At 44.8% G+C, this 26903-nt stretch overlaps 1 protein-coding gene across 2 annotated transcripts; it reads left to right on the forward strand.

Moving 5' to 3' along the window:
- The first annotated feature begins 5629 nt into the window (after positions 1-5629).
- On the forward strand, positions 5630-26087 carry LOC136582399 (astacin-like metalloendopeptidase). Of its 2 annotated transcripts, XM_066583424.1 has the most exons (14): positions 5630-5736; positions 6069-6093; positions 7817-7882; positions 7972-8022; positions 8394-8525; positions 9397-9514; positions 12923-13101; positions 13223-13304; positions 15604-15731; positions 17708-17820; positions 20080-20290; positions 22252-22370; positions 24050-24272; positions 25793-26087. In XM_066583424.1, the coding sequence occupies exons 1-14, from the start codon at positions 5668-5670 to the stop codon at positions 25798-25800; spliced, it is 1524 nt and encodes a 507-aa protein (XP_066439521.1). In that variant the 5' UTR covers positions 5630-5667; the 3' UTR covers positions 25801-26087. The 2 variants fall into 2 exon arrangements, with proteins under 2 accessions (XP_066439521.1, XP_066439522.1); XM_066583425.1 differs by lacking the exon at positions 7817-7882.
- Positions 26088-26903: the final 816 nt, after the last annotated feature.

A 26903-nucleotide genomic window follows, 5' to 3' on the forward strand; every position in this document is an offset into this window, starting at 1 on the left:
CTATGGAACTCTCTGTCTGAGGACGTGGTGATGGTGAACTCGATAAAAGAGTACAAAAGGGGCCTGGACGCCTTTCTTGAGTTTTACAATATTACATAATAATAATCTTTATTTGTATAGCGGCAACTTATTCCGCAGCGCTTTCAAGCATGGGAGAAACACAGACAATACAACAATTACATGTGATATACAATCCATTTGAAACAGAGGGGGTGGGGGTGATACAGGAGGTACATGGGGGGGCACAGGCAATACGGGATTTACATGTGGAAGTCAGCTATTAGAGAGCAAATGGGGTGGGGGCAGTAAGAAGGTGCAGGGGTAGAGGTTGAATGCGATAAGCAGAGTGGAAGGTGTGAGAATCCATAGGGAGGGGTGGGGGACTAGGTCAGGGGATTTGGTATACTTCCCTGAAGAGGTGAGTTTTTAAGGCGCATCCGAAATTTCGTGCATCGGGAATTGTCCTGATGCCCTGGGGTAGAGCATTCCAGAGGATGGGTGCTGCTCTGGTGAAGTCCTGGAGGCGAGCATGTGAGGTTCGTGTTAGAGGAGTGTTTAGTCTGAGTGTGTTAGCGGATCGGAGTGAGCGGGCTGGGTGGTGTACAGATAGGAGGGAAGCGATGGAGAGCTTTGTGGGTGAGGGTGAGGAGTTTAAATTTAGTTCTGCAGGAGATGGGCAACTAATGCAGCGACTGGCATAGTGCAGAGCCATATGAGAAACGGCTGCATAGAGAAATGAGCCTAGCTGCCGCATATATAGTTACTCCCCGACTTGCGAACAGGTTCCGTTCCGGGAGCCCGTTCGCAAGTCCGTTTTGTTCGCAAGTCGAACAAGTAGTAGTATGGAGCGGGATCGCGGGTGGATCCCGCTCCATACAACGTCGGGTGCTGGCTGTTCTTACAGCGGGCACCCGGCGGCAGCAGTTCCGACGAGCCGCGCCGCTTGTCGGAACTGTTAACACTTTAAATACCGCTCTGACAGCGGTATTTAAAGTGTTAACAGTTCTGACGAGCGGCGCGGCTCGTCGGAACTGCTGCCGCCGGGTGCCCGCTGTAAGAACAGCCTGCACCCGACGTTCAGGGGGCCCGTACAGCGTCCCACGATGAGATCGCGGGACGCTGTGTGGTTGCTAGGCAGCCGGGGACCTCCTGAAAGGCCCCAGGGCTGCCTATGCAGAGTGCGCGGCTTGCTAGGCGCTCTGCATAGACAGCCCTGGGGCCTTTCAGAAGGCCCCCGGCTGCCCAGCATCCGCGATGTGACCGGACAGGCTTCTACCAGGCTTGATAGAAGCCTCTCCGGCCCCTGCACAGTATGATGTAATGCCATAGCATTACATCATACTGTGCAGAACAGATTGTTCGCAACTAGCGAAATTCGCAAGTCGAATGTTCGCAAGTCGGGGACTATCTGTAGTATGGATTGGAGTGGAGCGAGTCTGGTGGGGGGAAGGCCAATGAATAGGCAGTTGCAGTAGTTGAGTCGGGAGTGGATGAGGGCAACAACGAGTGTCTTTAGCATGTCCATGGTGAGGAATTGACGGACTTTAGCAATATTTCTGAGGTGTAGGTGGCATGTTCGGGCCACAGATTGGATTTAGGGGGTAAAGGAGAGGTCAGAGTCCAGTGTGACCCCCAAGGCAGCGGGCATGCTGTCTGGGGGTTATGGTGGTGCCAGCCACTGGAATGGAGATAATAAGGGGAGGTCGGTTGGAAAGCGGAAAGATGAGAAGGTCAGTTTTAGAGGGGTTAAGTTTGAGAAAAAGGGAGGAAATAGTATAAGAAACATCCGGGGATTATTCCAATTCCAGATCAGAGTCAGGATGGAATTTTGATGACCTTCTACGTCACAGGGGTTTACCTTCCTCTGGATCAACATTGCAGGATAATAGGCTGAACTGGATGGACATGTGTTTTTTCGGCCTTACATACTATGTTGCTTAACACAACGAAAACCATTGAAAAAGTCAAGTAAAAGTGTGCAATTAATGCGTTAAATGTCAAGTTGGCGTTTGCTACATCCGTATGTTCTTTTCCTCTCCTCTATGTTATTTTTAGAATGTTTATAGGACCAAATAAAACCCTAAAAGGGCTTTTTAAATGAAAGCTGAGGAGCCTCGCTCACAGTTTGTAGTTTTAGGGGCTGAGGAGGTAATGTACGGGTATTACGGCTGACACTATTGTAGGGCCACCTTGGCTGGAGATGTTACTCTATAAGAACGCTGACCAATGAAAGAGGCATTTGGGACATTTGCCTTTATCATCTCTAACAGTTCATTGTGCAGCCAGCAGGGCTCCGTGACAGATTTTGCATTTTGTGCTGACTATGTATGTCCCCAGACTGGCACTAGAAGAGACTGTAATCTTTCTGCAGGAATATCGGCCCCTGTAGACAGGCAGCTTCTTGTAGTTCCTGCAGATTAGATAAAGGTTTTGATATTTTTCTGACAGGAAGGGGTCATCCATTCATGCTGCTTGTGTCAAATTCTGACCTTCTATCAGCACGGAGCAACAGAAATTTGGATTCATCTGATTGGGTGATATTGTTTAGCTGTTCAGTGATACAACTTTTGCGCTCTTTTGCCCGCTGGAGTCTTGCATTTCTGTTGCTCTTAGACACAATGACACTGAACCTGGTCATCTGCCGTAATAGACCATCCGTGCTAAGGAACGGCGAGTTGTGAGTTCACATACTTTAGTTGGAACAGTGTCCTTGACTGTGCAGCACCTGTTGGTCACGATGATTTTTGACATCCTCCTCTGACCCCTTTTGTTGACGAGTCGTCACCATCCACAGGATCCCCTTTCGCTAGATCTTTGATCACACCATTCCCAGTATACTGTTATACAAGGAGACCCCACAAGCTCAGAGCTACTATGGCTATGTAGTACAGAATGGTAGGGACTCTGTGTGTACAGGCCCCATTCACAGGGCTATGTGAAGTATGACCCTTGACTGTAGACTGTACAGATCATACACATCTTTGGGAATAACCAGTTCATTGAGCGTCTTGCTTTACTAGTTCTGCTTTCAGACAATGTCTTGTAGATATCTGTATAGTAACAAAGAAGACAGGGTCAATAAGAGGCGCTGCCTGTGGTCACGATACTTAGGGTGGAGGAGACCAATTCATGGGTCAGACATCGCTCCAGGCTGTATATAAATACGTACATGGGAGGAACAATGACAACATTCAGTAACCGGATCCAACTATTAATCTATTCTAGGGCAAATTCATTATTAATTCTGTAAAAGCAACAGCCAAGACGTCTTTAGATTGTATTACGCCAACCCAGGGGCGTAACTAAAGGCTCAGGGGCCCTGATGCAAAAGTTGAGCTGGGCCCCCCCCTATTTGTGTCTGTACCCGTACCCATACCTAAACCATGCTGTACAGAGGCGTAACTTGAAGCTTCTGGGCCCCAATGCAAAACCTGTAACAGGGCCCCCAACTATAATGCTTTTTTCATAGTGCTGGGCTTCCTATATGGAGAAGAGAGGCCTTATGGGCCCCCCAAGGCTCCTGGGCCCGGGTGCAACCGCATCCCCTGCACCCTCTATAGTTATGCCCCTGCGCCAACTTATCGGAGAGCTTCTTAGTCCCTATATATGGATTTACTCTATAGAGTCCTTAGGTTGGCTTTACGTTGGACAACTATCGTCGCTCGAAATAGTTGCTAAAGTGTACAAACAACTGTTGTTTTTGTGCTTTTTTCCTGAGCAATTGTTGTTCAATTCCAAAATCGCTGAAAGAATTATTGGGAACATTTACATTATTTGCCAACTACTTAGGGGTTGATTTAAATGAGGTCCATGTGTTCTGTTTTTTCAGGGTATTGCGCATGCTCTTGCGTTTGGCCCACACTTGTGTACCTTTCATAGACTTCTATGGGGCCTTTGGTGCACAAATACGTAGGGAAATAGAGCAGGTCCTATTTTTTGCGTGCACAAGAAATGCGTTTGGAAAAAAGGAAATGAGAGCGAACCCATTGAAATCAAGGGACACTATTGTCTGTGTTTGCAAATATGTCCGTCTGAAGGAGTCCTTAAGCAGGAGGGAAAAATATTCAACAAAGGTGGAAGATAATCAGCGTTCGGTGGGAGGCGAATGCCAAACAAGTGTACACCTCCCTGCAAAGTGGCTGACTAGTCCTTGTAAGACCTGTTTACACCAGGATACAATTGATCAACCAGCAACTATTTTTAGGTGAGCTGAAACGAGGTGATTAGTGAACTAATTCTTGCTTGTCACTTTGTTGATACGGAACAAATGTTGCTTACTCTATTGCATGACTGTCCCCCTTAGAAGTAGAAAAGGAGAAGGGTGGAGCAAACTTGATGGTATCGGAGGCTTTGGTTCCAGATGAATGTATAGGGGCCACAAATGCCTTAGGAAGGGCTGTGAAGAGTGAATGGACTGTGGAGGTGCTGCCAACCAGGAAAACCCACCAAAGGTGGGCACGGCAGATGTCTGAAGAACTGTAGAAAGAAAAGACTGGTGGATGAGCGCAACTCTCCAGAAAAGATGGCGGGATGGTAGGATGTATTATCCAACTTCTCTTTTATTAAGTATATTAAAAAAAAACATAGGATACGTGTTTTGGGGTCAAGCTGGGTGGGACATCACTTCTGGGACTAAGGGATAGGGGACCCAAAAGTGCTGGTGGTACCAGTGATGGAGCTGAAGACAGCAGAAGTATCACCAGCACTTTTGGGTCCCCTATCCCTTAGTCCCTGAAGTGATGTTCCACCCAGCTTGACTGAAGGGTTTTTCCCCAAAACGCGTATCCTATGCATGTTTTTAATATACTTAATAAAAGAGAAGTCAGATAATACATCCTACCATCCCGCCATCTTTTCTGGAGAATTGTGCTATCCACCAGTCTTTTTTGTCCTATAGTTCTTCACATATCCCCCTTAGAGGAATTTCCAATTTAGGAAACCCTTTTTCATGCACCCCATTAGTGAATTCTGAGTTAATAGAGGAGGTTCCCTCTTCAGGATCCCCATCTCTTGTCCAGCATGGAGAACAGTTACAAAGAGCGTCTCTCGTTCTGGAGGACCCATACTGTTCACCATTACTGAACTAGAATGGACATTGTCTTTATTTAGCCTAACATACTATGTATTACACAGACAACCATTGATATGATTGGACACTGTAATTCTTCATGAAAAAACTGTAAAAATGTCAACCAAAGCCATTTGGATACCAAGAGGTTTGAGGACAACGTGTGGTAGCTCAGATGATGGACCCAGACAGAGATCTCCATCCATGCTCTATGACTGGGAGATGACCATCTAGTAGTTTGTTGAATACAGTTCGGAAACATAAACCAAATTTAGAATTTTAGGAAGTCGAATTATATTTTCTAATGCTTTGAGGATTGTTCTCCATTGTTTTGGGGGTTTTCTGTTGGTTAATATCCTAGCATTCATCCTCACTGGTCTGTTGTCTCCCTTGGAAGTGTCCATGAATGTTTGCTGTCTCTGCATTAGATGATTGATGGTTGTTCTCATAGCATTGCACGTGAAATAGCTCTAGGGTTGTAAAAAGGGTATAATTACCCGTCTCCTCTCAGTGGTCCCCTCTGAGTGGAAATTCCCGTTTTCTGGATGCATAAAAAGCTTCCCCACAGTCATTTTAGCACTTGAGCAACTGGAGCAGCTATGGCATATACTATTGTACTACTTGTATCAGCAGCAGTATGGACCTTAGGATTTGCTCTTCCATTACAGGTAGGTCATGCATGCTATCTAAACTACACTCTCCTTCGCATGGGGCAAAGCTCCTGCTCAAAGAAGAGGGACTTGCTGGTTCCTCCACCAACACATGGGACAAATGCCCGAAGCCACACAGCTATACCCAGTGCCGTGGAGCTGACTGCTGCTACTCACCGCTCCCCCGCGCCGCCACCCGAACCTTTTCTCTTGAGCGGGCAGGTACTCGCTAAGGGTAATGCTCGCTCGAGCAATTGCCCTTAGCGAGTATGCTCGCTCATCTCTATTTAAGATATTTAGCAAGAAGTAATAATGTGACACTAATCTAGTGTAAATCCCTTTTTTTATAGACTCCGGTTTCTGCTCCACACACAGGTAAGTACAATGTTATTTAACCCCTTAAGGACTAGGTTGTTTATTCCTGAAGGACCAGACACTTTTTAGGGATTTTACCCATGTGGTGGTTTTACTGGCCTCTTTTCTTCTCTTCAGATACCAAAATTATTTTTGCTGCATTTTTTTTCTGTGGCATACATTTTTTTTTTCACTGACTTTTCCCCCCCAGTTTTTTAGTTTTATTGGGAGTAAAAAGCTAAAAAAAAAAGTTTTTATTAAATTTATAGTTGTATTTTTTTAAATAAGTATATTTAGGCTAAAATAAAGTATGGGAACAGGTCCCTTATTTTGTTTCAGCGTTTTAATATATAATATGTATAGTTTAGATTATAGGGCGCATACGGTGACGGTTTTTGTTGGTGTCGGCTTCGGGTCATTTTCTTTTTTAGGTAAACATTTTTATTTTATTCTGTAATTTCTTTTACTTATTTTTGTAACTACCTTTTTTGACTATCTATGACCCCCATAATGTCTTATAAGACCTCTGGGGGTCATTTACATGGTCTTTTTTTTCACACTTTTCCATTGTAGCTGGGGCATCCATAGGAGCAGCATCCATGGGAGTCCCAGTTACAGGGAAAACATCCAACTGTAGTGACAATAGTCACTGGCAGAGCTGATCAGGATCTGCAAGGACCCTGCAGCTCTGCTCTAACAGAGAGCACCTGACAGTCTCGTGATCGCCAGGTCGCATAATGGAAGTAATACTTTGTAGTACATGGCGCTCATTGAGCACTGTATACCCGGGAAAGGAGAAGGCAGACTGCTAGAGATAACCGAGCGCTTGTATTCAACTATTTCCAATATCCCCATTGAAGATGAATGCAGCGTCACCGTGCATGCTCAACCGCCGCTCCGTTAAATCTCCTCCTCCATGCAAGGAGTGCAGTGAGACGAGGTGGATGGGGGACCTCCATTTTCAGGATTGGGGGAGGTCCGAGCAGTGAGCCCCTCATCAATCAAACTATTCTATGGATAGGTGACAACATCAATCTTGGGAATACCCCTTTAGTAGGAGTAGGAAGCCTTGTTTCTCTAACATATGCCATTCAGGGATAATGAAGAGGCCACCGTGCATATGAGATTGTCAGCAGATCTAGGATATTTAAAGGGATGGTCCAGTATTAGAACGATGGACTTGTTTTTTTCCTAGAAACAGCGCCACTCCTGTGCCTGGGCTGTGCGTGGTATTGCAGCTCCATTTATTTACTGTAAATATGTGTGAGCTGCAATATCAGACAACGTTCCTATACAACAGTGGTGTTTCTTCTGCAAAAAGCAAATCCATCTTCACAATTCTGCACAATCCCGTATTTTGGTGCAGATTTACATCAAAATCCGCTGCATATTTTGCACTTCAGATTTTGGTGTGCATCAGCACCAACATCTGTTTAAGAATCTGCACCATTTCCCCTATATGTGAACGTACCCTGTATCAGAATTTGCAGAACACAATTTGCCCAGGTTCTCTCTACTCTTCACTTATGTCTTGCCCTTCATGCCCGATGCTGCTTTTCTCTTGCACTGCTCCTCATAGTAAGCCATACTGGCAATGGTGGTCAACCAGGCTTTCTCCATGTTCCCAATCCAAGATCTCCTTAGAATTGGGATTATTGGAAATGATCAGATTGGATTTCCCCAAATTGCATAGGTCAGTGCTGACCGATCCTTGTTTCACATAATGTTGCATTACTTCTACCAGAAACTACCGCCCCTGTATGGGAGGACAAAGGGAATCAATTTAATGGTGCAGGATCTCCACACAATGGTAACTTCTACAGACAAATCTCCAGTTGTTTTCTAAGAAACTCAACTAATGAATCTGACTTCATCTGATATCTTCTTTATTGCCACCAGAAACTGCAGAGGAGGAGACCATATTTGATATTATATTAGCTGCAAATTTCGGTAAGATATTTCATTTTATCATTACTTAATATGGAGGACTTGGCTGTGGAGTTGTTTTAAGGCTTCCCTTAACATTTACCTTCCATTCATCGTCCATGCCCTTTCCCAAGTTGCCCCACGAGGCTGGAATGAGCATTTTGAATGGGTTTGCTGCAGCTGTAATTTTGCCCTATGGGTGTTTCGGCACAGCTGGAGGGCAAGAATATCTGGACAAGCTTCCATTTGCCATTGGGGCCATGCCATAAACCTCAAGACCAGCTCCAGTCTCCAAGCATCTATAATCACCATTGTATGAGGAAACCACAACGAGTTCTTGGTTTTATGGTGGCTACATCCACTACGTATTGATACATATTTCTTCCTCATCCTAGATGTCCCCCGGCCACTTACCGAAGGTGATATTGCCTTGACCCTCAAACGCAGTGCAAGAACATGTGCAAACTGCAAATGGGGCAAGACGGATGGAGTAGTCAAGGTGCCCTTTGTCATTGACTCTACGTACGGTAAGTTTGGCTTGATGATTCATTTATTGGTGGACTGCTCTGAAGGCCGCCTTAGAGGTGGACAACCTGCATGCAACCAACGTAAGGCCTGGCGGAAATAATATGCGTTGTGAAGATGCCGCGATTTTACTTTAGTTTTCGACAGCAGGTTTTAGCGCACCCCATCATTGTGATAGGTGATGAGGTGCGCTAAACGCAGCAAAAAAGAGCAGACAGCGCTTGAAAATCCAGCGAGGCTCCATTAAAATCAAGTTCTGAAAAAAATGGATATGTGAGTGGCCTAAGGGTAGTTCCCAAATAGCAGATTTTGGTGCAGATCTGTGCAAAAATCTGCAGTGTTAAATATACTTTTGGGGTAGTCTATAGAGTTATGCTTGCAGGCAGGTCTCCCCATCCCATGAGCTTTGCCATCATAATGAACCCTATAATGTCAGATGCCCAAATAGTTGTATTGGAACTTATATGCAGCTTATAAATCTTTATAATGTCTGTTTTTCGAAAGCCCATTGTCAAATACTCTGTTAAGGCATTCGGAGTTAATAGAGGGGGGTCTCATGTTCAGGGTCCTCATTTAACAGCCAGTGTGGAGAACAATTACAAAGACTGTCTCTCCTCTGGAGACCAATATTACACAGTCAGCCCATTGATTTAAAATGGGTGTAATACTCAATTTCCCCTGTGGGGGCACTGCAGGAAAGTTGATCACTTACTGCCAGATTCTCTCACAGATTGCAGCTGATCACTGGGGTTTTCAGCAGCAGGACACTTTATTTTTACCAGTAGACAAGGCAAAAGTCCCGTTTTCTGTTCTTCAGCAACTAAAGTCGTTCACAATTAGCGATTAATTACACTTTGCCATTTTTCCCCCCAGTTAATTGGGAGAAAAATTTGATTAGAGCGGCTTTGGAAGAATTTTCGACTTTGACATGCATAAAATTTAAAGACAGAGCATCTGAGAAGGACTACCTCAGAATAGATAACAGCAAAGGGTAAGTCTAATGTGTAGTAAAGAAATCCTGTCTTCTAGATGGAAATTTACCGCATTGTTTAACTGCGAAGAAACTTTTTGCTTACTTATGCATAATACCGTGTTTCCCCGAAAATAAGACAGTGTCTTATATTAATTTTTGCTCAAAAAGATTTAACTTTTTTACATGTATAGCTGCCTGGACACTATTTAAATTGACTTTTTTAATTAACTGTTAGCAGGGCTTAATTTCGGAGTAGGGCTTATATTTCAAGCATCCTCAAAAATCCTTAAAAATCATTTTGCATCCGCAAAAATCCTGGAAAACTATGCTATGTCTTATTTTCAGGGTATGTCTTATTTTCAGGGAAACAGGGTAGCAACACAGAGGGATGCAGCTGTGGACAATAGTCCATATGTGGCCTCCAAGGGCAAATTATGAAGCCCATAACTGCCCCATACAAACACAATGAGGCAGATTTACTAATACTTTTTAACAGTTAGACAATACAAAGTGTGACAGACAGGGGCACATGTGGGGTCAGTGTTTTGGGGTGTGGCCATGCCCATCACATTCAATATTATGGCATAGGTTACCACCTGGCACCGGATGCAACATATGTATTCAGAGGCTTCTGCTCCTAGTCCTGGTGTACCGATGTATGAAATGGCAGTAAATATGCCCCACAGACTTTTTAACCCTTTCCAATCCCCTATCTGACGTATGCAGACATTCTGATTGAAGGCTGGCCGCTCTGTTGTTGGGGGCCTCTCCAGCATGTCGCAGTACTGGCTCTAGCCAGCAGCTGGCGCAATTGTATAATGGCAGAAAGAGAAAGCCCCCTAGGAAACCCTGAATCCAAAATTGGATTGCAAAGGGTTAAATGCACCAGATTGATCACAGTGACTGAATTATACATATGGCGCTTCTTTAGACTGTCTGTACTAACTGTATATATCTATTAGTTGGCTTAGTTCGAAACAACCATTGCATAAAAAGTTGGCACAATTTAGGCCACACTTCTCCTCTTAAAGCCACAATACTTTGTTGGACAAATACTTTGTTGGACAAGTCACTCTGCCTGCCCGCTTAAAGAAGACTGACAGCTCTCTCCCCTTGTGTACATACAAAGAGAGCTGTCTCCCTGTATGATCTGATGTACTTGGTGAACATACCCTTTGTAGTGAATGGCCTGTAATACCAAGCCTGGCCACTGCAGTGGACGGCACTGTCTGCATCCTGCAGAAAGTAGCTCATTGCAGAAGCACACTGGCCCAGAAGACAGCTGATTGTTAGGAATCCGGGCGGCGGTTCCCACTAATCTATTATTGATAGCCTATGCAACAGATTGACTATCAATAGTTTACAAATGGAAGATCCCATGAAGGATGTGTCTTATACAGACAACCCCTGTCCATATACCCTATCATAAAAGAGGGATCTTTTGCTCAGGCCCCACTCTATGATTGGCTTTGTGTGGGCGACCCCTGCTCTTGGGTACTCAAACCATCAAGGGATCCAAGGAGTCAGAAAAGACCATCCATATTTATGTCCTAGAAAACCCCTTTAAGAGTGCTGCTGTGTCTCACTACCACTTTTGTCCAAAGTTACAATAATACAGAAGGACAACCTATTTAAAGGGGCTGCACCAATATAGACTTTTCACACCAGTCTTTAGGGTAGGTGATAAATGTCTGATCAGTGGGGCTCTCACCGCTGAGACAGCCACTGATCCTGAGAACGGCGGTCCCATGTCCCCCTTCTGCGTTACGATGGGGATGCTTCCCCCACCTGCAGTGACGTCAGATTGAATGCAGCAATGGCCGCACATTCATTTCATTGGGTCTGATGGAAATGGGGCTGATAGTCTCATTGAAAATTAATGGAGTGACACCCATGAATAGGTGATAAAAGTCTATCTTGGTAGAAGGACTAATCAGCGGATCACCACGGATCTGGCTTTTCTAGTCCCTGCTGATCAGCTTTCATTGCTGGGGAAAACCATGGTGAGCACCATTGAAGAAATGTAGTTTTCCATGGTGGCCAAGTGTAACTCATGGATGTGTAGCGGGGGGCTACACTTACAGAGCAGCTCATTGTTCAGGGGGTTCTGAGCTCATTAGCGCATATGAAGGTCATAGAGGGATTCCAGTTGTTTGAACAGGTGGGGCAGCCTAATTAGTAGAAGGGCCAAACGACTTAGTAGGCAAGCTAGCCAGCTAATTAGTCCATGGTGTTATCGATTAACACTGCAAAAGAGTGCAGTTCAGTGCGCACTTTCTTTTGGGACAAGTGTGCATTTGCGCACCCCATAGACTCTTATGGGGCCTTGGGAGGGCAAATGTGTACAAAAATAGAGCATGTTGCGTATTCTTTTCGCACAACCGAATTTTGCGGGCAAAAATGCTCCATGTGAGGGAACCCATTGAAATCGAGGGGTTTTACTAGATGCGGTTTGAGCGGGCGAATCGCCCATGTGAAGGAGCCCTCACTCAGCTCCCTGTTCTTCTACTGTCACCCATTGAAGTCGGCCCCAGCGGACTCCTCTCTGCAGCTGTGTGCACTCTCATAGAGAACAGTGTGATTGTGTGCGAGCGCACGCGCTCATTTCTGCAGGCTGTGCATGCATGCACACACACTGTTCTCTATGGGAGTGCATGCACACAGCTGCAGAGATGAGTCCATTGGCGCTGACTTCCATGGGTGATAATGCATGAATGGGGAGCTGGATGTAGTGGTTCCGACACTAGGGTGGAGCCTCAGGTGTAGTAGCCGCAGGTCTGAAGAGTAATCAGTGATGAGCCAGGAGTCAGCAACTGGAGGTCTCGCTTTGCAGTACAGAGGGATGAGGTGGGTAACGTGGTCAGTTGGAAAGCCAGGAGTCAGTATCAGGAGGTCTAGTCCCAACAGCTGAGGAGCAGACAGAAGTGGAGCTGATCAATCAATGTTTCGGAGCAGAATAATCACGCAAGGAGTAGGTGGAAGGGCAAGACTTTATAAGGAGTGCTAATTAGCAGCAGAGCGGGGCCGGGATGCAGGGGCAAGAACTAGATCAGGAGCAAGGAACCAGAAACAAGGATTCAGCAAGGGAATTTATCTAGAGAGCTGGATAGCTCAACATGAAGAGCTGCCGGCTGGAGTACAGGAGGTCCTGGGTTTGATCCCCATTAGCGCACATGAAGGTCATAGAGGGATTCCAGCTGCGGGACCCTTTCTCTATGATGCCCTAATAAGTTGTGTGAACAGGGACTGTGTCCTTTAAAGGGAACCTATGAGCACGATAGGCCAAGCTATGTGGTCAAATGGCAGGTTCTGAGGAGTCCGGACCTTTTGTTTTTATACTTCACACGAGCGTGAGTATAAAAGCTACATCCCGAATTCCTCTGAACCTTTGTACATTATTACAGATTTTCTGGTTACATTTCATAGCTGCTGGTCCTTCATTGGGAAGTATGGAGGTGGACAGACTGTGAGTCTGCAGTCAGGAAGATGTATGAGCTACGGGGTGATCCAGCATGAAGTGATGCACGCTCTCAGCTTCTTCCATGAACACACCAGGCTGGACAGAGATAACTACGTGGAAGTAATGTGGCACTATGTCTCCCCCGGTTAGTATACTTGTATTTGCTCTATAGAGTGACTATTTGGACAATAGTTGCCCCATGTAAAGCCAGCTTACTTCCCATCCAGAGATTATCCTCATTCATTGGCTTGTTTTTCTGTTTATAGTCAATCAAGGAGATTTCAAGAAGGACAGCGGCGACACTCTGAGCACTCCGTATAACTACAACTCCATCATGCATTACAGCAGGTGAGTGCTCACAGGAGCTCAGGTACATATTGCTGATTGGGGTCAACTCATTTCCATATTCATGTGTAGTGGGCCATTCCAAGGGCGGCCGCAAAATATGCACGATGAATGCGCAGCAAATAGAACCCATAGCGCATATACGTCAAGGGACATTTTTGGCAACCTGCAGCTTCGCCTATCAATAGTAGGTGATTACTGTGGGGTTCCATGATTAGATCAGCCACAATCACCAATGCGGCCATGTTTGTCACTTCAAAGTGAAGCTCCACCTTTGATTTGCATTGACTAAACAGTCAGCAGATATGCAATCCAGCAGCTTTGTAATATGTCTCCACAGATCATGTGCTGTTTTTACAGAAGTGTTACTGGAAACCTCCAACAAATTGCTGTTGACGGATCTGTTATCTTTTTAAGTGGCCGTTTAGTAATTTGATTACTTAGAAAATGAAATATTTGACTTAAAAGGGTTGTCCAGAACTTTTGGGACATTTTCTACACCTATTCTCATGTTGAGATCCCCGCCGACCAGGTGATTCCTGGGCCCGCTGTCACTGTGGATCGCCCTGGAAGTAGATAGCTCTATCAACATTGCAGTAGCCCAGATTGGTATTAAAGTGCGTTCAGTAGGAGCTGTGCCTGCAGTATCAACCCAGGTCGCTGCAAAATGGACAGCTCTCTCTTAAGGTGACCAGACGTTCCAATTTAGGTAGGACAGTCCCGTTTTGGGACCCTGTGTCCCGCTTTCCCTAGGGTCTCAGGCGGAACAGCCATTTGTCCCGCTTTCGAGACATCTGTCCCACTTTTTGTCCCATTTTCGGCACGTAGGGTCACAATGAAAGTGATCACCAGCCGGAGTGTCGCGGCTCCACAGCTGGTAATCTTTCTGTGGTGCTGCTGTCAAATGCACACACTGACGGCAGTTTCAGATCTTCTTCCCCTCCTCCCCTGACCTCTCCTCCTTGGTTCCGCAGGAGGAGAGGAGGCGCTGCTGCAGGGGAACACACTTCTGCCTGCAGCTGAGAAGATGAGCAGCAGCGCTCTGAAGACCAGGAGGATGGTAAGTATATGGGTTTCAAGAGGGCGGGGCTGTATTATTACTAGGGCTGCTGTGGGGGTCCCTATTACTACTGGGGCCACTGTGGGGGGAACTGTTACTACTGGGACTACTGTGGGGATCACTATTACTACTAGGGCCACTGTGGGGGATCACTATTACTACTGGGGCCACTGTGGGGGGCACTATTACTACTGGGGCAACTGTGGGGGTCACTGTTACTGCTGGGGCTACTGTGGGGATCACTATTACTACTGAGGCCACTGTGGGGGTCACTATTACTACTGAGGCCACTGTGGGGGGTCGCTATTACTACCGAGGCCCCTGTGGGGGGTCACTATTACTACTGAGACTACTGTGGGGGTCACTATTACTACTGAGGCCACTGTGGGGGTCATTTCTACTACTTAGGCCATTTTGCACATGGCAGCATACCTCAACCTGACTATATTTTTACGTGGCAGATTTTGACTGAAAATCAGCTGTGTATCTGCAGCTTATTTCATACTATGCGGTGCTCCCCCTCACCTCCCCTGAAGACTTCCCGCTGTTGCCGCTCCCCCGCTTCCCTGTAGCCTGGTCAGATGCGGCGCCGCTGGTCAGGTGAGGCCATTACAGGCCGCTGGGAACCAGAAGCCGGGGAGCGCTGACAGCGGGAAGCCTTCGCAGGAGGTGAGGGGGAGCGCTCCATAGTATAAAATCAGCTGCGGATACGCGGCTGATTTCCAATCAAAATCCGAACCAATGGTACAGATTTTGACTGTTTTTTGAAATGCTGTGGAGTTTGCTTCCTGTCTTTTTTGAACCGGTCCTGTGGTCCTTTTACAATGAGGTATAATCATATGTTGTGATCAGCCCCACCCCTGACCATACTCCTTTGTCCCACTTTGACCCTGGGAAAATCTGGTCACCTTAGCTATCTGCCCCCAGCACTGTCCACACTGACAGCAGGCCCGGGAATCAGCTGATTGGCAGAGATCCCAAGTGGCGGACACCCACCAATCAACCATCTAGATCTATCCAGAGAATAGATCATCAATAGAAAAAGTCCCTGACAGCCCCTTTAAAGCTGCAGCACCCTATGGGCATTGCTTTTAGTTTTTGCTACTGTCAGTACATGTTGGGAGTTGTAGTTTTGCAACAGCGAGAGAGTCACATGATAAAAACTACTTGAATAGACTTTGATAATAGCACCTTTCTAAGAAAATGATCTCAAATCTTTCTTATATTTCTTGGATTCTATAGCACTACTTTCTGTAACACCACCGGAAAGCAGTCACTCGTAACCAAACCGGACCCCTCAATATTCATTGGACAAAGATACGGACTCAGCACCCTGGATGTTGTCCTGATGAACAGATTTTATGACTGCAGTAAGATAATACTCCTGTTATCTATAGAGTGTGTAGTCAGAGAGACTGCTATATCTCAGTACTGGTGTCCTATAGTGACATAACAATAGTGTACTTGAATAGGAAGGCATGGATGTACTACATGATGGTATGACCAAGAACCAGGCTTTCCACCTAGTAGACAGCTGGGTATAATATGGCGGTGGTTCACGGTGACGCTACCATCTCCTTTCTCAGTAGTCAGAGTATTCCCCGGCTCAGCCGCTAGCAGGGGAGATAAGTTTTAACAGTTTTAAATTGTCTTCGTGACGCCAGTGTCCCTAGATAAGTGACAAGTCACTCGCGGTGAATAAATGAGTTCCACAAGCAAAATACTTTTCAAAACCGAGGACAGGCGGTTTACTTTTACTCACAGTTCAACCTTGATTTTCCAATACAGGCAAATATTTTGTACTTTCCAAAACGGATACAAATGCTTCTAAACAGACATGAATTATATGTTTCCTGGCACACTGGATGAACAGCCAAGTTCTTTTCCCCAAGACACACATCCTCAGTCGCTGTTATCTGATGGGCACTCTCTTGGGACAACCATTCTTTTGTTACACAACCTTTCAAACGCCCTGGCATCTGGTGCTAGCTGTAGTAGGCTTTCTGTGTTTTTCCTCTAGCTGCGGTTCAGCGGGGGAGTACATGGCACTTACACTCCCACAGCCTCTTCTAAGAAGTATCTCCCCAGAGGAGACCTGCCTCCGGGCAACAGAGACATCCTCGAGACTTAGCCCCAGCAAGAGCATCACCCCGACTCTCCTGCGTACACCTCCTTCACTGACTACCTCCAGCCAACAAGTCTCTCTCTCTGGCTTTTTTATATCTCTCCCTGTGGCCCTCCATGATCTGGCTTTTTATATCTCTCTCTTATAACCAATCCCGAGGCTCCATAGGGGGATGACTTTCCAGACAACAAATAGGTAGGATGACACAAGTACAAGTCATGGTCCATTTAGAGGGGACGAATGTCAGGCAAACGATGCCCGACACTCGTCCCTGTCTGTCCTCGTTCCCGTGCAATAGCATCTAGTATCGCTGGCTCACTCACAGAGCAGCCAGCAGGGGGTGTGGAGGCTACAGGAGATTTCTCTCCTCGCACTCCCCCGCCCCTCTTCATTGACTTAACATAGCGGCCATTCAGTACTGAACAGCTGCTATTTACACTGAGCGATCAGGGTTTTATGCAGCATAAATGATGGACGATGAGCTGATCGCTGATTGCTCAGTGTAAATAGCGGCCGTTCAGTAGTGAACGGCTGCTGTGTTATTTCAATGGAGAGGGGTGGGGGAGCGAGAGGAGAGAAATCTCCTGCAGCCTCCCCGCTGAGAGCCAGTGATACTAGCTCCTGTGCAGCAGCAGGAGAGCGAGTATGTGCGGGGACGAGTGTCGGGCATCGTTTGCCTGACATTGGTCCAGTCTAAATGGTCCTTTAGACAGAGACAGCACCAGACAATGACCCTTTTGTAACCTGTCTGGGCAAATACACATAACATCACATAGATTTTTACATTTGACAGTACAACGAGACAAAAACTTATAAACATACCATATGAGATAATTATAAAATTGACATAGGATCCCTAACTCTGGGACACTACACATGGGCCCCAGGGGGCCCGGAACATGTATTTCAGTTTTGTCTTGTGACCCCAGTAACAGAGAGTAAAACCCAATTGCAGAGTTGAAGAGTAGCGTGTGAGGAGCAGAAATCCGTTTTCCATGTCTCTCTAAGTCCCGTGGGACCGCGACAAGGACTGAAGTAAGAAAAGCGTCCTGGAAGTGGCCTCCTTCTGCTATGATACATGCATGGAGCTATTGGACAGTGTAGTCAAGGGCCAACATTGTAGGACTGGGTTCAATTGAATAGCAACAATTACAACCCCTGTAACTCCGTTCATTTCACGTTCTGGTCAACTCTGGTCTAATTGTTACTTCTTCTTGATAGATCTGTGCCGAACTAAGATCCTGGGGGCATCAGGAAACTTCTCTTCTGATTCTGCATCACCACTGGAGGACAATGACAACTGTCTATGGATTCTTCATGTTCCTTTTAACAAAGTAGGTTGTTATTGGCTCAATGGGCGTAGGCTATCCTACCAAAATTAATTCGACACATGTGCGAGAATCAAAAATTGTATTTATTTCCATATGTTAATACCTAATGGGGCCTCCTTTGGCCCTAATGACATCGGATACTCTTCATTACATGCTTTCTACTAACGTCTGGTACACTTCAGCTATTACTTCCCTCTATTTACCCTGCAAATCTTTGGTGAGTTCTCTCAAAGAAGATGTACAGTATTGGTCAATCTACTGTGATGCATGGAGCGTCGTCATTGGACAGTTGAACAATGGAAGAACGTTTTATGGAGTGATGAATCACACTACATAGTATGTTAGGCTGAATGAAGACAATGTCCATGTAGTTCAGCCTGGTTCAAACCCTAGTTGATCCAGAGGAAGGCAAAAACCCCAAGGGGCAGAAGCCAATTAGCCTATTTGGGGGAAAATTCCTTCCCGACTCCCTAATGGCAGTCAGAATAATCCGTAGATCAACCTTTGATAGTTCCTACTTAAATATAAGACCTGGAACAACAAACCTGCTAGTCACCCAATTTCTATATCCTGTAATATCCTTCCGCTCGAGAAAGATGTCTAGTCTCCTTTTAAACTCCTCAATGGATTTTGCCATCACCACGTCCTCAGGCAGAGAGTTCCACAGTCTCACTGCTCTTACAGTCAAGAACCCCCTTCTGTGTTGGTGATGAAACTTGCTTTCTTCTAGACGTAGAGGATGCCCTCTTGTTATGGTCGCAGTCCTGGGTGTAAACAGATCATGGAAGAGATCCTTGTATTGTCCCCTCATGTATTTATACATAGTTGTTATACTTAGTCGTCTTTTTTCCAGGGTGAAAAGTTCTAATTTGGATAGCCTCTCTGGGTATTCCAGTCCCGTCATTCCAAGTATTAGTTTAGTTGCCCTTCTTTGAATCCCCTCAAACACTGCAACATCTTTCCTGAGACCGGTGACCAGAACTGTACACAGTATTCCATGTGAGACCTGACAAGTGCCTTATATAGTGGGAGAATAATGTTCTCGCCCCTATACCTCTTTTAATGCACCCCAAGACTCTATTTGCTTTTGCAGCAGCTGACTGGCATTGGTTGCTCCAGTTAAATCTACAATCCACTAGTACCCCCATGGTGGTCTTTTTCCAGATCACTTTTCCCTAGCTGTACCCCATTTAGTGTATATTGGTGACACTGCTCCATCTTCACATCAGATGGAGGTACCTGGGTATGAAGGATTCTTGGGGAACGCCTTCTGCCTGAATGCGTTGTGCCAACAGTTAAGTATGGCTAAGGTTCTGTTATGGTCTGGGAATGTTTTACGTGGCATGGTCTTGGTCCATTGGTTGTAGTGGCAAAATCCATGAACATGGAGGTGACCCTGACATTCTAGACAATAACCTGCTGTTGACAATGTGGTAATACTCTGGGAATGGTCGGCCATACTTCCAACAAGACAACGCACCTTGTCACACATCCAACACTGTTTAACATTAGTTTGAGGATATGGATGTCCCGAACTGAACCCTACTGAGCATCTTTGGGATAAACTGGAACATGGGGTCAAGCAATATGAACAGCTTCCATCTTCTCTGAGAGAACTCACCGGATGTCTGCAGGATGAATAGAGGTAAATACCAGCGGAAGTGTATCAGATGTTAGTAGATAGTATCCCATGGAGAGTATCCAATGTCATTAAGGTCAAAGAAGCCCCACTAAGTATCAACATATGGAAATAAATACTACTTTTGAGCTGCCCAATTACTTTTGATAGGACAGTGTACATATAGGCTCTGCAGAGGCAGGCAAACATTGTGGCATGTTGCATCGCATGTCATATTACAGTATTAAAGTCTTCTGCTCTTCTAAAGGAGAATATGTTGCCATGCAGAGACACCATGCAGCAGCACACTGAATTGTCTATGGCTCTGTAGTAATAGACCTATAGATATGAACTGGAATAGGACTTCTACTCTACGGTAAGTAAGGGAAAGGGCAACTGGCTAACGGGTATGCCGAAACATCAATCCTGCATTCAAGATTGGTGAAGGGGTAACAAGTTTTGAGCTCTCCAGACCAAGAAGATACAGTAAATGGTACAAATCATCACTAGTATGCATTCCTTTAGATTTTTACTACATAGCCCCATATTCTATATGTGTCCTCTTGCCGAAGCATCCAACAAATCTGTGATAAGTGTTGGCATCCATAAAATGTAAGCCAGTAACACTCATACTCACTTTACAGGTTTTTCTGCAGTTTCACTCATTCATCTCTTCAAGCCATTGTGACGCTAAAATCATTGTGTACGATGGAACCACCAAAGCCAGTCCAATTTTGGCAACCATCAGGCCTAACCTGCCTCATCCTGTTTTCATTTCAACAGCCTTATTTTTGCTGGTGGAATATATTACCGATCCGACCTGTTCCAGCAGCTTCAGGGCATCATATCACACAGGTACTGATCCAATTATTTACATGGTGGACTCATGTATACAGATTAGGGCAAGCAAAACATGTGGCAATTTATGACAATCAGTCAGATTCCAGCTCCCGGCAGAGGTTAGAGGACGATAAAAGATGATAGTTTATTGAAGGCATCTGGATCTGCTTGTCTGTACTAGCTTTAATCCAGTAGACCTAAAGTTTCCAAACTGTGGCTTTTTAATTTCTGTAAAACTACACTGCGGGCACTGGCGTAACTACAGGGGATGTGGTTGCATACAGGTCCACGAGCCTTAGGGGGTCCATAAGGCCTCTCCTCTCTATATAGGGAGCCCAGTACTATGGATAAAGAATTACAATTGGGGGCCCTGTTACAGATTTTGCATTGGGGCCCAGAAGCTTCAAGTTACGCCTCTGACTCCCGGCATACTTTCCTAGATTTGAGGCTGGTGGGATTAGTCGTTTTCCAACTGTTGAAGAGTCATCGGATGAAGACCACTGTACTAGACCCAGTATGTTGAATAGCACAATGACACATCAAAAGTCGAAGGATAGTAGTATGTAAATTGAATATCAAATTGCGTTACCTTAAGCGACCCTATGAGGCCACAGACTTCAGTTGTCCACAAACCACTGAGCAGGCTTGTGGTGGTTCCCTACTGCTGTGGGGTGTTCTCATGGCATTGGTTGCCTGCTACATTTTACTGCCTGGTGACCATTTGCAGCCCTTCATGGATTTCATGTACCCCACAATGATGGATATTCCAGCAGGATAATGCACCGTGCCATCGGACCCAAGTTGTCCAGAAATTCTGGAGAGTACCTATGAGTGGTGTGGTCTTCATGGTCACCCGATATGGGACCAATTGAGCATTTATAGGATGTGGTAGAGAGGTCCACTCGCACCGAAACCCGGCACCTACAAATACTATGGCGTTTTGAGTGGCTATCCAGGTGGCTCAACATCCCTCAAGACGTCTTCCATCAACTTGTGGAACCAATGCCATGTTGAGTTGCTGCACTTTGCCAAACTGGGGTGGCGGAAGGGTGGGGTCCTACATGATATTAGTTCTTGTCCCAGGACTTTTGGTATGTCAGTGTATGTACAATATGCACACACTCATATTATCTCTACAGTGTATCATCACTGAGCATGCCCACAACAGGCTGACTAATCAACTAAAGGTCAACTGACTAAATTAGATAATCTATACAATTCAATGTAACATAGTATGTTAGGACAAAAAAAAGACACGTCCATCCAGTTCAGCCTATTTACCCGCCAATGTTAATCCAGAGGAAGGCAAAAAAGCCAATGAGGTAGAAAACAATTTTCACCATTTAAGGTAAAAATTGTTTGAGGAGATCAGGAGGGCAGAGAGCAGAAAAAGCTACTATTACAGAGGGCTATAATTCACACTGGGTGAATTTTCTGCTCTTATCAGCAGTGAGGGGGGGAGCAGAACCAGCAGCTACTCAGAGAGAGAATGAGATACCTGAAAGCTGAGTGAGCATTGTTATGCTATACAGCCTCTACGAGAGGGAGAGAGAGCTGAGCTAGTTCATATACAAGAAAGAGACTAGCTAATCAATTCTTGGAACAGCCCCAAGCGAGAAACTTGAATTGTGGAGAAGTATGAGGCTTTCTAAATGTTTACAAAGGAAAACTCAATGCGAATGCACATAATCAGTGGGTTTTTTTTCTGCAGGGACTTAGTAAGATATGAGTGTGTTGATTACTCATACATAAAGGACTTCACAGCCCTTAACTGCAACTTCGAATAGGCTTTTAGCAGGGAATATGAGTTTCAGTGCTTGCCTTTCTATATTATTCAATAGCTTCAGCTCATCAGAGAGCAATTTTCATAACAGTGTATGAATGTGTCTAGTATACAGGGATTGACTTACCAATGAGGCTGTACCCCATTGTATATAGCTTTACGCTAAATATAATATTTCCATTTAATTGTACAGTGACGTTTGGTGGCACTTTTACCTCGAAAACTGGTGCTGTGGTCTCCCCAAAATACCCAAGCTTCTATCCTGACAATGTCAGAGACACTTCCATCATCATAGCTCCCACTGGGTCTAAGGTGAGTACAGGTACTACCATGTAGAATGGTTTCCCATTCTGGTGGACTGGTTCTAGTGACTTACAAAGAAGGTGGAGGGATTCATAGGAAACATGCATTAAAATAAGCCATGTTCAGGTTCTGTCTGACACTGACATCTGCGAACCACCCGGAAGAAGTGGCCCTTGTGTCCCCAGGTAAAAGTTCTACTTCCTTTTTTGCTAATATTGCAGAACCTGTGGAGACCGCGTCTTTGCTCAACTCCTCGCCACAAATTAAAATGGGGACAAAACCAACCCGCAGTGAGGCCCCTCTTTCCAAGAGCCCCACAGCTGCTGCATAGACAGCCTCTAATCTCCTAAAAAAAGTTATTTTTTTTCCATTTTGCTTTTTCCTCCATGCTGTCAAAAAATCATCAACATAGCCATCTGAGGGCTTTTATTTACAGGAAAAGTTGTATTTTTCAGTAAGTAGTACCATTTAATGTACTGAAAATCCTTTGAAAATTTCCAAGTGACATGAAATAAAAAAACAAAAACTTAATTTTGACATTTTGTGGGGTCTTTTTTTTTTTTTACAGCGTGAACCATACGGTAAAAAGGCCATAATAATTTTATCCTAAAGGGTAGTACTATTATAGTAATGCAAAATGTATATACCATATATACTCGAGTATAAGCCTAGTTTTCCGGCACATTTTTTTATGCTGAAAAAGCCCCCTCGGCTTATACTCGAGTGAGGTAAAAAAAAAAAAAACAACAAAAAACCTGCAATACTCACCTCCCAGCCTGCGTCTATATCCCTGGCGCGATAGTCCGCCCGGGGGTGCGACAAGCTGCTTGAGAATTCTCCCCACTGTCATCTCCCTGCTCAGCTTTGAATTCCTCCGCCATCAGCACTGTGTAAGTAAGCGCTGTGATTGGATCGAGTGCCAGCCAATAACAGCTGGCGCTCGATCATTCACAGCCATTTAGTGGATGACATCACTGAATGGCTGTGATTGGTTTATCGAGCTCCGGCTGTGATTGGCTGGCACTCGATCCATTCACAGCGCTTACTTACACAGCGCTGATGGCGGGGAAATTCAAAGCCAAGCAGGTAGATGACAGTCTACCAAGCAGCTTGCCACACCGATGGAGAGACCATCACGCCAAGGACACAGACGCCGTCTGGGAGGAGAGTATTGCATTTTTTCTTTATCTAGTATATACTCTAGTATAGCTAGGCTTATACTCAAGTCAGTAAGTTTTACCAGTTTTTTGTGGTAAAACTTATTGACTCGGCTTATACTCGGGTCGGCTAATACTCGAGCATATACGGTACTTTTTTTTTTTCTTGTACTAGATTTAAAAAATAAAATATATATTTTTAAATTTCTGTCACCATCTACTGACCACCATTACTTTTTTTTAAGCTTTATGTCAGTGGGGTTGTGTAGGCTGTAGTATCTATTGGCACTATTTTGGGGTTACATAAGACTTTTTGTTCGCTTTTTTTTTACACTTTTTTTGGAGACAGGGTGACCAAAAAAAGCGCAATTTTTGGTGTTATTTTTTTTTGGCGGGGGGGGGGGTCGACGGTGCTCACTGTGCAGGATAAACAATATATTGCAGTGCTTGGATTTACAGCTACAATGCATGACTTCTTTGGAAATGTTCAATAACGTCACGGATATTCAGGAAAGTCTTCATTTCTTCCAGGTGTCTGTGAACTTCACGGCGTTTGACCTTGAGTCATCTCTAGCGTGCTCCAATGACTCCTTGGTGATTAGAGATGGTGGTGATACAAATGCACCCATCCTCGGCACGTATTGTGGCAAAGTAACCAATTTACACTTATTATCCACCGGACATATGATGTTATTCCAGTTCTCAAGCAACAACCAGATTAACGGAACGGGCTTTAAGGCAAATTATCACTTTGGTAAGTTTATATCTTAACCCTTTGCAATCCAATTTTGGATTCAGGGTTTTTCCTAGGGGGCTTACTCTTTCTGCCATTATACAATTGTCAGGGAAATTTCTGCGTACAGCACCAATCAGGCCCACCCCAATGCCCCGCTGCCGGCGGTAAAGAAGAGACACCACACACGGAGGTCTGGTATAGTTCCTCACACGGGGACATGACTGCGCACTTTATTACAGATTACATGGGATCTTATACCCTTTGGTCTCATAACTAGGAATGGGTGATGGGCTCATTGGCTCAAATTCACCGCATAACCATATATGTTAAGTCCGGATTTCCGACTGAGACAGTGAAAGTTATATACGTAGTTGAACAGTCGTTATCTAGATATGGCGCTTCTGGGAAAACAGCCAAGTACGCGGCCTTCGTGTTCGGTTCTGTATCATCTCTGAATTTCTGGAAACATCTCTCTCGGCCTTGCAAACTTTTGGAATATCTGATGTAAGGCGACATATAAGTTTTTCTCATTTTAGAATTGAATAGAACTTGCATACAGGTATAAAAGCATAAAAAACATATGGCAATATATACATATACCCTCACACAATGGCGACATCTGCTGGCTAGAGCCAGTACTGCAGCGTGGGACATGCTGGAGAGGCCCTTGACAACAGAGTGGCCAGTAATCTATAGTAAGAATACCCTGCCAGACATCTTCCGACTTTTAAGCTGTACAGCCTTCAAGCAGAATGTCTTTAGACATCAGGCAGTGGATTGGAAAGGGTTAAAAGGGTTGTCCAGGATTAGAAAAACTTGGCTATTTTCTTCCAGAAACAGCACCACACTTTTCCAATTCTGGTGTAACAGCTCCACCCCACGTGGCACATCTCAAAGCATCAGGCCAGTTTTCAATGAGCAGTTTGAGGACCCATGGAAAAACTTGGCCCCAGTGTCGAAATTGGTTTTCTTGATCTCACCAGTGGAGATGACTCTGAGGACCCATCCTTCATCTAGACAGAACATGTGGACATCCACTTTTCATTTCATCGTAATCCTAGCACCTCTTTCAAAGGGGTTTTCTGGGACTTCAGATATTGATGGCCTATCCTAAGGATAGGTCATCTAAATTGATTAGTGGGGGTCTGCTACTCATAAGACATGCCGATCAACTGTATGAAGAGACTGCGGCTCTCAGGTCAGCGGCCCGTCCTATTATATGGCTAATGACATCACGTTCATTGGTCATATGGCCTGAGAGCAGCTTGGTCCCATTTAAGTAAATGGAATTGAGCTGCTATACCAGGAACCGTCACTATGGAGTCTACAGGGCTGTATCCGGTATGCATCCTGTGTAACCTCAAACAATTGATCAGCAGGAATCTGACCCCACCATAGACATATTGATGAGCTAAGGGTAAGTCATAAAGATTGGAATCCCGGAAAACCCCTTTAAAACTGTAGCTATGAACATTAATAATGCTATGCTCATCATTATCGTTTGGTAATTCTAATTTTCATTTTCTCTTCTCTCGCAGTGCCATGAAACTTATGAAAATTATCACCAAACCCTGTGAAGCAGTTGTGACTATATAAAAAAAGTGTTATGGTTTTAATGGAGTGGACCTCAGACAATTGGAGAGGAAAGCGGATCACCAGGACCAATCAGATTATTTGAATCTACCCTACACTTACATATACATTCCAATTTAGTGTTGCCTGTACACAGGGTTGTTCACTGCATATAAGATGATCCTTATTTTCTCCATTTTTAATCAGATAAGTGCAAAATTTAGTGTGGATTAGTTTCATAAAATATTTTTATAGCATTCATGTCTTTATTTTTCTTATATTTTTCTCTAAAACATCTGCAAAAAGAAATATAAAATGTTATTTGTCTGAATCCGCCAGTAGGGGGAGCTCAAGAGTTTACTGTATACAGTAAATACATTGAACTCAGTAATACATCAGTATACAGTAACCTTCTAAGCTCCCCTTAATGGTGGCTGCAGGTAGGAAAACTTGTGCCATCCAAGTATAGACTCAGCAGTTCTGTAATACATATTTATATGATATGTAGTGTGGAAATAGACTTCTCATATATCAAAAGTATTGCCTCTCTATGACCCTGAACCATTTTGCTGCATAATTTACAACTTAAGTAAATAAGAAAAGAACTTTTATCCCCAATCACAACATAGGGACTAAATGTCTCATCACTAGGGGTCTGACCATTGGACCCTCAGCCATTCTGAGAATGATGCATCCCAAATGCCCCACCTGCATGGAGCAATGGTGCACTTGCATGGCTACCGCGCCATTCATTTTTATGGGCAGATAGCCAAGTGCATTGATCTCCTTCCATCCCATAGAAGTAAAAAATGGGATGGCTGGGGGTCCTAGTAGCCAGACCCACAGTGATCAGACATTTACTCCACATCATGTAAGACTCCATAGATCAAAAATTGATGATCTATCCTAAGAATACATCACCAATATTGGAGGACGTTGGCAGCATGAGCATTATGACATTGCCTCTAAAACACGTACCAAACCTGCTGACTTGCTTGGCATAATTTTTGGTAGCTCTACGACTCTTGGAGCAGGTCCGTGCTTGGGTGTTCTGTTCACCTGCTAGGATTTGTCCTT

The sequence above is a fragment of the Eleutherodactylus coqui genome, chromosome 11 (genome assembly GCF_035609145.1).
Source record: "Eleutherodactylus coqui strain aEleCoq1 chromosome 11, aEleCoq1.hap1, whole genome shotgun sequence".
NCBI classification, from domain to species: Eukaryota; Metazoa; Chordata; class Amphibia; order Anura; family Eleutherodactylidae; genus Eleutherodactylus; species Eleutherodactylus coqui.

Coding starts and splice junctions, on each gene's coding strand:
- LOC136582399 (XM_066583424.1), top strand. CDS start 5,668: ATGGCATATACTATTGTACTACTTGTATCAGCAGCAGTATGGACCTTA. Junction 8,023..8,393: donor TATATTAGCTGCAAATTTCG/GTAAGATATTTC, acceptor TCCTCATCCTAG/ATGTCCCCCGGCCACTTACC. Junction 17,821..20,079: donor TTCATGTTCCTTTTAACAAA/GTAGGTTGTTAT, acceptor CTCACTTTACAG/GTTTTTCTGCAGTTTCACTC.